The sequence below is a fragment of the Oreochromis niloticus genome, linkage group LG9, assembly GCF_001858045.2.
Source record: "Oreochromis niloticus isolate F11D_XX linkage group LG9, O_niloticus_UMD_NMBU, whole genome shotgun sequence".
In the NCBI taxonomy this organism is placed as follows: Eukaryota; Metazoa; Chordata; class Actinopteri; order Cichliformes; family Cichlidae; genus Oreochromis; species Oreochromis niloticus.
The window spans coordinates 3,470,910-3,483,873 of record NC_031974.2 but is presented as its reverse complement, the minus strand read 5'-3'; the positions used below and the strand labels follow the sequence as shown (position 1 = coordinate 3,483,873).

The 12,964-nt window shown below is 43.1% G+C and overlaps 1 protein-coding gene across 4 annotated transcripts in view; it reads right to left on the bottom strand.

The window, feature by feature from the left end:
- sugct (succinyl-CoA:glutarate-CoA transferase) overlaps positions 1 to 12,964 on the bottom strand; it is a 78,325-nt gene that overhangs the window by 53,256 nt on the left and 12,105 nt on the right. For all 4 annotated transcript variants that reach the window (XM_019353125.2, XM_019353124.2, XM_005461851.4 and 1 more), the window contains exons 10-12: positions 2,383 to 2,454; positions 2,182 to 2,279; positions 693 to 795 (exon numbers count right to left, since the gene is read on the bottom strand). In XM_019353125.2, the coding sequence (XP_019208670.1) occupies positions 693 to 795; positions 2,182 to 2,279; positions 2,383 to 2,454 (273 nt within the window). The remainder of the gene's footprint in view (positions 1 to 692; positions 796 to 2,181; positions 2,280 to 2,382; positions 2,455 to 12,964) is intronic.

The window sequence follows — 12,964 nt, the reverse complement described above, 5'->3', positions numbered from 1 at the left end:
TAGCCCAACTTCAGTAACCCTACAAACGTCACTGCTGTTTAGTTTCCTGTCTTCATTTCTGTTGGAAGTGATAGCAGAGCTGTACGTTTGAATGTTTCAGGAATCTCTCAGTCAGAACATGCTATATCATGTTTAGGTGGACGCTAGCGAGCTAACTTCCTGCTAACTTCTAACTCTGTTAAATGTAATAAATCCTGTTTTCATGGATGCCTGGATGTTAAACTTCATAGTTACACCTGGTAAAGCAGCAACGCTGATCATTTTATTAAAGATGAAAGAATTTAGACAGTTTTTAACTCTCAGTGATGCTGCAGTGTTCGTTTGACTTTGGGACCTGAAGTAGACGGAGTTTAGGACCCAGATTACTCCGCGAGGCTCCTGACTACAGGAGCCGTAATGCGCCAACAATCCATCAAGCGGTGCGGCTTCATAGCTTACCAAAGTCGTATTAAAACATTTTTTGACAGATTTCTGCGCACCGTGTACCACATGAAATTGGTTCGAGGTCAGTAAGCACAACCAGAATTCACACCGGATCATAAGGCGCACTGTCGATTTTTGAGAAAATTTAAGTATCGTGATATATATTGTTACAGCACATGCTTCAAATTATACCGTGATATGGATTTTAGGCCATATTGGCCACCCCTTCTCAATTCAACCACAGACGGAGGATGAGTGTAGTCACTGACCTGCGGCTCGGAGAACACTTCCTGGATGCTGTTGATTGGCCCAATTGGAACACCTGAGCCCTTGAACTTCTTCAGCCAATCAGCCGTGGTCTCCTGCAGGAACCTGACGGAGAGATGAAGAGGATAACGTTTACCTGAGACATGTTCTGATTGGTCAAACTGTCCTGTCTCTTCATAATAATAATAATAATGGATTGGATTTATATAGTGCTTTTCAAGGCACCCAAAGCGCTTTACAATGTCACTATTCATTCACGCTCACATTCATACATCACTGTTCTAATGAAGGACCTCAGGGCTCCCAATGATGATGACAGTGAAACCTGGAGGGTGTAACCAGGGACAACGGTCTGCCCAATCAGAACCAATCAGGGCCTGAGCAGTGTTTTGTTGTCAGATGTAAGCGCTCGCCACAACTTGTCCATAATGAACATCATCACATCTACTCAACCCAAATAATCTCACACATGTTATATTACAATGTTCAGACTGATAATAAGTGGCACAATTTGGCAACCACGTGGAAGAAGAACTCTTTTTTAACAGGAAGAGACCTCTGACAGACACCTCCCAATCTACTGTTCCACAAGGAGTGATCAGCCCACAAATATGGAGGATGTTTCTAATGTTTTCATTTTATTGGCTCTTATTTGTTCTGTGCAAGTTGAAGAGCGCCTTCATGTTTCCTAACAGCAGCGGTCTGGACTACAGCTGGATTTCATCATCACATCATCAGACATCAGCTGATCACCATCTGGTGGTGAGTTGGCTAAAGTGGTGGAGGAAGACACCAAACAGGCTTCATCTGTACAAAGTACAGTGACAGTACACTGGGAGGAGAGGCCCGGCTCCATCAGAGCCTGGACAGCATCCCACAGCGAGCTGGAGGAACCTGCAGCTCCATCCAAGGCTGGTGGTGTCTGAGTCACATGATGGAGCAATGCTATTCATCAAAGAGCTCCACCTGATAACGCTCCCACATTAATGAGGTACAGCTGCAGCATAAGGCCTGATGATCTCACCACACACACACACACACACACACACACACACTTGATGTCTGCATGAAGTCACGCTGTGTAAGAGGTTCATCCACATCTTCATTTTATTCAGGCAGAGAAACTATTCACACAGCACCTTCACGTGTGTGTGTGTGTGTGTGTGTGTGTGTGTGTGTGTGTACCTCTGTGAGAGTGTGTGTGTACCTCTGTGAGAGTGTGTGTGTGTGTGTGTGTGTACCTCTGTGAGAGTGTGTGTGTGTGTGTGTGTGTGTGTGTGTGTACCTCTGTGAGAGTGTGTGTGTGTGTGTGTGTGTGTACCTCTGTGAGAGTGTGTGTGTGTGTGTGTGTGTGTGTGTGTGTGTGTGTACCTCTGTGAGTGTGTTTGTGTGTGTGTGTACCTCTGTGAGAGTGTGTGTGTGTGTGTGTGTGTGTGTGTGTACCTCTGTGAGAGTGTGTGTGTGTGTGTGTGTGTGTGTGTGTGTGTGTACCTCTGTGACAGTGTGTGCAGCAGCTGTTTGCGGTTCTCGACTCTCAGCTTGTTGGTTTTGTATTTGGGGTCCTCCGTTAGCTCCATCAGCTCCATGACCTGCAGATTTCCACAGACAGCAGAGAGTGAGTGGGAGAAACATTCTTCAAGCCAGCTGTTTCCATGGTAGCACGTCTGTGTCCGTACAGGTAAACGGACTCACCTGGCAGACTCGGACAAACTGCTTTTCATTGCCTGCAGCCACAACGATGTGCCCGTCTTTGGTTTTGAAGCCCTGAAAGAAAAACACAAAACATGAAAACAGCGACGTTTCAGTCTGATAGAAACCTCTGACAGCACGCTCACAACCACACACGTCTAACCTCTGACAGGCTCTCACATTCATGTCCATACCTCCACTCAGCTTGTGTATAATCCAAAATGATGATCATGAGACAAATTAATAAAGCATGAATATTACTGAAGCTAGACTTCCTCCAACATAAATATGAACGTGTTTTCTCTTGTGCAGAATTGAACGTGCTCCCCTCCATCTCTTCACAGGTTACTGCATGAGTGATGTGGGCACCGCCTTAAAGCTGATGGGACACCTCCGACCTCATGTCTGCTCAGTTTTTGTTTTTCACAGGTTCAAAGTGAAAAGATGCTGGGACAGCGTCGCTGACTGAGCTGGACTTTACCAACTACATCGATGTGCTTTAGGTCAGGTTTTTTTTCACTGTAACATGTTTGTGTTGTGCTGCAGATGGCAGGGACAGAGCACGAGAGAAGAGCAGAAATTCGATACAATAACATATGATCAAAGAAATAAGTTTCAGGACTCCGCCAGAACAACTTCTCAGATTTCTTCATGGTGCACCTCTGGGTGAACATCTGTCCTAATGTGGAGAAATGAGTAAACTGATTGATATTCACGCACAGGTACTGTGGTGAGAACAAAATCAGACAGTAACTTTGCTTTCACACTTATCTTTACACATCTGTGATCAAAACAATCTGAATGCTGGTCCAGAAATGAACAGTTTCATTTCCAGGAAGTGCTGCAGAGGAAATTGAGGCAGTGGAGCAGGACGCAAATCTTCTGGCTTTGTTCAGAACTGCTTGGTCACAGGAACAGGCTTGGCTCACACCAGCAATGATTCTCTGGTGTTACTTCACTTTGACTTTCGTTTCCTGGATTGGGGGATTCAGGACTTTAGGAAGTTCTGAGGCAGCAGACGCTGACTTTGTGCTGCCGACTGTGGGGAATAAAATCATTTTCATTAAGTCGATGCTTCCCAGCAGGTAGATATGAAATTTACTCTGATTAAATAAAAGGTGGTGAGATCATGAAGGATCAGCGTTAATAACCCGAAGCCCACCAGAGGAAACCTCCTCAAAAGGCCAGCCGGTGGAGGCCTTCCTCCTCCTCCCCACTCATCTTGTCCTCCTCTTCCTCGCTCACTGAAGTGCCTGTAATAAAAACTCTTCACCACATGAAAGCAGCAGCAGAGCAGCTGTCATACATCACAGCGCACACACTCGGCGGCGGCCACGTCCCGCTGCGCTGTGTGTGCATTCAGACCACTAACCCCTCAGTCACACTGCTGCTTTGCTTTCATCTCACCCTCCAGGGAATTGTGGGTAATGCAGTCCACACGGGGCTGCGATGGGACATTCACCCACAAAACCTCAAACAGTCCTCAGAGAGGTCGCAGCGGGCGGCTTCTGTCCCCTGCTGGCTGCAGACCTGAAGCTGCTGACCTTCACATCTTTACATTTTTTAATTTTTAGGCTCCTCCAGCTGCTAGTTTTAGTTTCACAGGACATTTCCTGATGTTCCACAGTTGCTGCTTTCATCTACTGCACATGTGCCAAACACTGCAGTTCCCCTGAAAAATATCGCACAACGGACATAACGTGATGTTGTTCCCTGACCTGTCAATGGGGGTCCAGAAACAGCGGAAACAATACAACCAGGTAAAACAGCAGCTCCGTGAACTGCACATAAACTTCGGATTGATCTTCCCAGCAAAAATGAGGATTTTCCACCATGGCAACAGGCTCCTCTTCCACACACCAGCGAAGGTGGAAGATTTCATACGGAAAGTCCGGCAACAAAACGAGGGGTAAATTCACGCCCACGCCGAAACACTACCACATCTAAAATGTGTAATTCTGATGAACAATTTCAGCTCGGACTTACAGTGGCTGTTGGTGTACAGGTATGATATAGGTGGCCTTAGATATGTTATGTTCAAATCTTTTCATTCATGTACATTAAGTGGCCACTTTTTCACTTAATATGGACAGATTTAACAATAGGACGTTTTTTTAGCTCCTTTTCATGGATCTGATGCATAACCAAGCTGCAATGACTTTGGGGGGGAAAGTTCTGAGATCTCCACAGGTGGGAGGTCTCTGGGGGGAGTTTTTTGTTCATAAGAGTTCATCTTCAAAGTGCAGTGCTCTTGAAATAACAATTTGCGAGTTCCGACAGGGGAGACAAGATGTAGTCAGGTTCAGAGTAATGAATAGAATTAAACAATATCACCCAAAGATAGTCTTTATTCAAGAAACACACTTACTTGCGAGTGAAATTGCTCGGATAAGAAGGAGATGGCCCGGTCAGGTTTTCTCTAGCCACTTCTCAACACATGCTAGAGGGGTGGCAACACTCATTCATAAATCATTGCCCATGTGTATTAAAAAACCCATCTTGGACCCTGCAGGGAGATTCATCATCATACAATGCTCCGTGTTGAACCAAGACTTAATCTGCATCTAAAGGTCAAAGGTCACTCTTTCGAGGATGCCAATGTTCACATTTTGGACAGAGAGGACAGATGGTTTGAAAGAGGAGTGAAAGAGGCCATTTACGTCCACTGTGAGTGACCATCTTTGAACAGAGGCGGTGGTTTACGACACCAACTGTCTGCCATCTATAATCCAGTTTTGAGATCCCTCCCCAGACGCCTTAACGCCCACTCACATCCTGGGCCATCAGGAAATCACATGATAGGGTGGGGCCAGGTTTTACAATGAGCTCACCTGAAACCCTGGCTGATTGTGACCTACACCCGCTTTCACACCTTGGCTCATGTGATTAGAGGATCATCAGGGGATCATTTTGTCCCTCCTTGGGGGGATACTCCCACTGGGTTTAAATCTGGGACTCTCCACCATTTGACCTTAGAACTGAAGAAGCTTCTCGGATGAGAGGTGAAACGTCTTCAAGCAACTTAAAGAAGTCCAGACGTTTTTCTTTCCAAGCTCCTTAGACTACGATGACCTGGATGACTGAGAACCTTCACAGACAACCAAGACTTAATTTTAGTTAACTTATATGGCCCTAATATCGATGACCCCAGCTTTTATAACAATCTATTCCTCTCTATTGCAGCTCTTCACGGTGAGATAATTGTTGGGGGGGGGGGACTTCAATTTTTTTTTTTATGGACTGAACATACACACAACCACTAGCACTTTACCACTACTGTATAGTTCTGTGTAGATAATCATTCCGTACATACGATCATTTTTAATCCCACAACTGTTTATAACTTACATAGTTCACATTCTGTATAGCTGTATATCTCAGATTTCTGTATAGTTTTTATTTCATATTTATATCCTGTTCATAGCCTGTACATAGCTTGTACTCACTACAGCCTGTACATACTTAGTTATAGAATATTCATAACATACTTCACACTGTGTACATTATAACATACCATAATAGACCCATTTCTGTAATATACTTACACATCTCTATTATTGCTAATTTATATTGTAATATATCTATATCACGACTAAAGCACTTCTGGATGGATGCAAACTGCATTTCGTTGCCCTGTACCTGTGACATGTGCAATGACAATAAAGTTGAATTCTATTCTATTTCTATTCTATTCTAATTGTACCCTAGAGCCTGAACTTGATAGATCATCAGGTTTGGACTCTTCCCATCCAAAATGCAGACAAGTTATACAACATTTTATGTCTGAATTGAACCTTAAAGATGTATGGAGACTAGAAAATCCAACAGGGAGAGAATACTCCTGTCATTCAGCCAGTCATAATAGTCACAGTCGCATAGATTATTTTCTTATCTCCAACTCTCTTGTCCCCAGAATTAACAGCTGTTCATATAAAAGTGTGCTTATATCTGACCACTCATTAACCACGCTTAACTTTTCAGCTACAACAGCTTTTAGACGCAATCCTATTTGGCATTTAAAACCACACTGGGTGCATAACCAAAAATTCTTGGACTATGTAGGCAAAAATATTGATGACTATTTCTACTTTAATAAATCCGAAACTACAGGCTCAGTTAGATGGGAAGCCTTTAAGGTTTTTATACGTGGGCAGATGATGAGCTACATCAAAACCAAATCAAATAAACATAACACTGAGATGTTGGACCTCGAAGGTCAAATAAAAGAAGTGGAACTGGAGATAAACCTAAATGAGTCTAAAGAAAAACAACAAAAACTTTTAAGACTAAGAGCAAAATATGATAAATCAACTACTGACAAAGCCTCAGCAGGACTATTTAGACTGAGACAGACCTACTATGACCAGGAGGAGAAGGCAGGAAAACTTTTGGCATGGCGCATAAAAACGCTACTGAACGAACAAACAATAAACAAAATTAGAACCGCAGATGAAAACACCACAGATCCTCAAAGAATAAATGAACTCTTTGAACTCTATTACTCACAACTATATACGTCAACAGGAGATGCGACCCCAGAGTCACTAGAGTCCTCCTTTGACTCAATAAGCACCCCTTCACTCTCTGAAGAAGCTCGATGTGAATTAGACTCTCAGTTATCTGTGAGTGAACTTTCGACTGCAATTGACAAATTAAACAGGAAAAACTCCCGGCCCAGATGGAGTCCCACTAGACCTGTTCAAAATATTTAAAGACAAATTAGTACGCCCTCTGTACGACATGCTAGCGGAAAGCTATGATTTAAAAGAGCTTCCCCCCTCCATGCGTAATGCACTTATAACGGTATTCCCTAAGCCTGGGAAACCGCCTACAAAATGTGAATCTTACAGACCAATTTCACTAATAAACTCTGACACCAAGATAATAAGTAAAGTACTGGCAAATAGACTTGAACAGTACCTTCATCTTCTCGCTGACACTGACCAGAACGGGTTTGTAAAAGGCCGGCTAGCGCAACATGATATTCGCAGAGTACTGAATGTAATTTACTCAAATTCAGAACATCCAGACATGGCTCTGCTTTCCTTGGCTGCAGAAAAAGCTTTTGATAGGGTCGAACATAACTATCTCTATAAGGTACAGTCTCAGTTTGGCTTTGGCAGTTACTTTATGACCTGGGTCAAAATATTATATAATAAACCTATAGCCTCAGTTAGAACCAACAACATCATATCTAGACCATTCTATCTAGGTAGAGGTACACGCCAAGGCTGCCCCCTTTCGCCTCTTCTCTTCGTCCTATTTAACCATTGGCTATTGCGATAAGGAGCAACCAAAATATCTCTGGCATCAGAACAAATAATATTGAGTCCAAAATTGGATTATTCGCGGATGACATTATTTTAATGCTGTCCAAATTAAAGAGCTCAGTTCCCCAGCTACTCAAAACAATTAACTCATTTGGCAACATCTCTGGTTATAAAAATTAATGAATCTAAGTCGGCCATCCTCTTCTTTAAACATTCTGAAAGAATTAAACCACCTATTCAAACAATGTTTCAAGTTGCCAGAGACAAAAATCCAAAAATCCAAAAATCAATGATTTGGTACATGCAAATTACTCTCCAATAATCAACACTGTTATTGACTCAATCAATAGATGGTCTATGCTGCCAATCTCTCTGATTGGACGGGTAAATATTCTCAAGATGAACGTTCTCCCAAAATGTCTATATCTCTTCCAACCCATTCTTCTCAGCCCTCCAGATGACTTCTTCACAAAGGCAAAAACAATTATTCCAAATGAATTTAATGAATAAAGACGAGCCAGACTGCGCCTTTCACTACTATATCTCCTGTATGACAGGGGAGGTCTGGGTGTTCCAAACCTCAAATGGTACTACTGGGCTGCCCAGCTCTCTGCGGCCCCATGCTGGTTTTCAACTACAACCTTACCCTGGGTAAATTTAGAAAGGACAAGCACTACCCCCTTACCGCTCAGCACTTACCTGTACTCCGCAAAACATAAAGATCTGATGAAAGATACATCGAACCCCTTTGTTAAAAATACCATCCGTGTCTGGTTCGATGCACTCAAGTTTAAAAATGAAACACCAGCACTAGCCCAATTCTCGCCTATCTGGGTCAATAAGGCCTTTGAACCTGGATGGAAAGATTTGGGTTTTAAAATGTGGGCCGTCAGAGGTCTGTGCAAAGTTGCAGACCTATTTGACAAGGACACCCTAATGTGCTTTAATGACTTAACACAGAAATTTGGCATTTCAACTAAACATTTCTTCATATTTCTTCAAATCAGAAGCTTCATTTCAGAAACTCAAAAATCCCTCTAAACTCAGAGGATATAGCAATAAACCATAAACTGAAGAAGGGTTTAATATCCCGTTTTTACAGCAACCTCAGAGACGGCTCTCAAACATCCTCAGAAAAAGAAAGACTTGCATGGTGTCAAGACTTAGAGTGTAGAATAACTACAGAGGAATGGCAAAAGCCTGCTTGAAAGCCCAAACACAATCTATAAACACCCAATTTAAACTAATCCAGTATAAATGGCTAATGAGAACATATGTCACCCCAACATTATTAAACAAATTTGACCCCACAACTGCGGACATGTGTGTTAAATGTGGGGGAAAAGGCACACTGATGCATTGCCTGTGGGAATGTTCAGAAATCCAAGTTTTGGAAAGAAGTTTTAGATGTAATTGCGCATATTACAAGTGTTAAGCTGAATCCATGTCCTAAACCAGGGGTCGGCAACCCGCGGCTCCGGAGCCGCATGCGGCTCTTTAGTCCTTATACTGCGGCTCCGCCTGGTTTAGGGAAAATAAATTAGAAGTATTTAGCTGAAGTGTATTTTATTTATGTTAGTTCTTTTAAACTTGTAGTTCTAAATTGGAAGATTATTGTGATATTGAAATATAAATATAAAATTATATTCTATTATTTTTTCATCGCTCAAAATAAGCGTCACACTCGTGGAAGCCGGTGTACCCGCCGAAACGCCGTGCATTTATCGAGACTTTCAACCCCAGGTAGGCCAATTATGGATCTTCGGATCCACATTATGTCAGCAGCTCCACCGTGAACTATGTTAAAGACAAACACCGCTCACGCCTCACAGACGACAGATGACAGCTTACAGTCCTGCGTAAACTGACTTCGCACAGCACCGATTAGCAGACGCTGTGCGCAGAGGTTCAGGATCAGAAGTCTCATTGTAAACAAATCACGGCAGACCCGACGATGTTTGCATGAACGCGCTTTTCAGCATCTCTTTATTGACCACTTTTCACACACGGATGCTGTACGCATACAGCCGGCTGTAGCTTCGCAGCTCACAGCCCGACACACACCAACAACAGCAGAGAGAGCACAGACTTTAAGGCGGCGAGGCGCGATTGCGGGTGTCGCTCAGGTGCGTCCGCCTCCCCTGCAGCGGCGCTGCAGACCACGCCCCGCCGCACGCATTAACCAGGTAAAATACATATTTAGGCAGAATTTTGCAAATATCTATTTTTCATTTTTCAGCAGCATAGTGCTTTTTTTCCAATTACTTTTTAAAAGTCAGGTCAAGGCTCCAAAAGCCCAAAGGCGATATAAGGGTGGCGGCTGACAACAGTTTTTGTTTGCTACATGGATCATTTTAGTTCAGGTGGGTGTCTTTGCTTTTGTTATATTTCTTTAAGAGTTCAAAATGTGTTGATTACATAAATAAAATGTAATTTTCTCTGTAGCACTACATGGATTTTATAAGCAGCACACCTTAGTTGTTCACACAAAGGTAGAAAACAATATATACAGTGTTATCTTCATTTTAGATGTCAAAAAGTATTTGCGGCTCCCAGTGTTTTCTTTTGCGTGGAAACCGGGTCCAAGTGGCTCTTTGGGTGTAAAAGGTTGCAGACCCCTGTCCTAAACTATGTATCCTAGGGATTTTCCCCGCTGAAATCCAGCTGAGCAAAGTTCACCAAAAAAACCCCACAATCTTCTGCCTGTTACAGGCAAAATATAGCATAGCCAAAGCATGGAGATCCATTACTAGACCACACTTGAGAACTTGGTTGTCGACACTGTCAAAATCCCTTGCTTTGGAGAAACTTACGTCTATGATTAAGGGTAAACATGCTTCCTTTAGAAAAATGTGGGGAAATTTTTTGTCATTTTTGGAATGTGAGGAGATGATCGATAGTGAACAGACATGACTATACCCATTTAATCTGTATGGGAGACGTAGTGTTGTGGTTGTTGAAGAGAACCTGGGGGGCTTGCGGGTGCTGTTCAATGGAAGGGCAGGAGGTGGAGACGTGAAACTAGATGGACTGGAACTGAAGAGGACACAGCTTATCGCTGCAACCGTTGGGTCGGATGCCTCTCTAACTAACTTGAAACCTGTTGTCTCACTGTGTTATACCTGTTCTTGGAGCACTGTCTGTTCCCCTTGTTTTTTGTTTTTTGTTTTTGTTTTTTGCAACAATATCTGAATGTATCTACATGGGCAAGTGTGTATACATATCTGTGTGTTTTCCCACACTGTTCATATACGATGTGTATACATTATTATTACATACTCCATTTTTATTAATTTCCTCCTCTATTTTATTTTAATTCTCTCTGTTCTTGTTGGTTAAAATACTTTTGGAAAAGCAATAAATAAATCTTTGGGGGAAAAAAAGAAGTTTCTCTCATGTGCTGTCTTGTTTTCATTGTTTAAAGTTTTATCCTAAAACAAATGTAAACATAAATTCAGAATTAGATTCTACAGCCTGGACGCGCTGTAGCTGTGAGTGCAGCTGTCGTCCTGGACGTTCTGCTTCTCCGACGACTCGTCTGCAGACAGATTACAGTCAGAGTTCAACCTCCGATCCTCTGAAGTCTCCTCTCTGGCACGGCCGATGTCTCTGTTTTTTTGAAATTGAACCATCTCAGAAATCAGATGTGAACTTAAAAAGCGTCGACAGGGGAACGGATGGCTTCTTCAGCTCTAACATCTTCCTCGCAAAGCCGCAACCACAACACCAGTAATTCTGTTGTTCCGACTGTCGTGATCTCCGGAGACCCCGTCGGCTCCGCTTTCATCTCTGGCGGCTTTGGGGGTGGGAGGAGGGTGAGGGAATGTTGCATTGTGGGTAAGCCGGTTCACACGAGGATTAAAACAGTGTCGGACGATAAAGCTGCGGCTGGTTAGAGATGGTGACCACAAGAATCGAGCCGCCAGCGGAAGGAGAAAACATCACGCACTGTGTGTGTGTGTGTGTGTGTGTGTGCGTGTGTGCGTGTGTGCGTGTGTGCGTGTGTGCGTGCGTGTGTGCGTCCACATGTGAGTCATGAACCTCCATAATAACAGCAACATCTCCCTCGGGCTGAGAGTCAGTAATGTGAAGCAGACTGAAGGCGGATAGAAAACACGAGTGAATGTGAAGAAGTTCTTTATTTATTTATTTCTACTTATCTGACAGTAATAACAGTTAATGGTTCATTTTATTGAAATGAGTTCCAGGAACCCGAAATGAAGAAAACATCAGAGTAAAGGACTTTTAAAGATTCAGGTGGCTGGATGCATTCAGGGTCCAAGCGTGGGGTCAGGTTCAGTTACACCTGAATGTTAAATCTGAGGGTTATCTTCCAGTTTTACAAACCTCAGCCAGGGTTTGAGGAGTCACTGAGAAAGCTTCATGCCAAAGAAATCAGTTAAGACTTCAGAAGAATTTAATGCTCACAAAGACAAACATACAAAGTTATCTCAGCTTTTCCATGTGTGAAGGACTGCAGAGGGAAGCATCATCAAGAAATCCAAAGACGGTCACCGAGAACAGACCAGGCAGAACGAAGCAAAGATTTCAAAACTAGTGAGTCTAAAGAGCCCAGAACAACTGAAGAGACACTCGTGGATGACTCAGCTGAGTCGGGAATCGCACAGGGATGCACTGAGAGGATGCAGACCGGGAAATAGTCCACTTCTGCATGTCAGACTGACGTATGCTGACCAGATTCTACAGACTGCAGTGTCCTTGGGTCAGATCAGATGAAACTAGAGCTCTGTGCACAGAGTTTGGAGAAAGGAGACGGGCTACGACCCAAAGGAGCGTCCCCACAGTGAAGCACAGCGGTGGCAGTATGTTGTGGTGACACTTCAGTGGCTGGGAATCTCATCGAGGTGGGAGGAATGATGAAGATAGAAGGATGTGTGATCGCTCAGGAGAGCAGTGAGAGCTACAGCAGACGACTGCAGGCTGCAGCAAACAGGACACGCCGCTGACCGTTAGCATCAGGGAAGCTAATACGTTTTGTTTTTTGTGAAATAATTTTGGTTTTGCTTGCAAAGTAAAATAATGTAAGCAAACAAAATGAAACTGGCATGTTTGGAAAAGTTGTGTTAAAAATTCCCCGTTCTGATTAAGAGCACTTTTAGAAACACTTTTAAAAATACTGAAACAACAAAAACAATACAAAGAACTGCAACACGTTAAAGAGACACGAGCCTGATCCAAGTCAATGCATCGTTACTTTGAGACCTACCACAGAGCCAAGTCTGCCAGAGCTTATCTTTATATTTTACATGCTGTAGGGCCATTTCTGGGAGCATTTCATAGTTGCTATACATCAA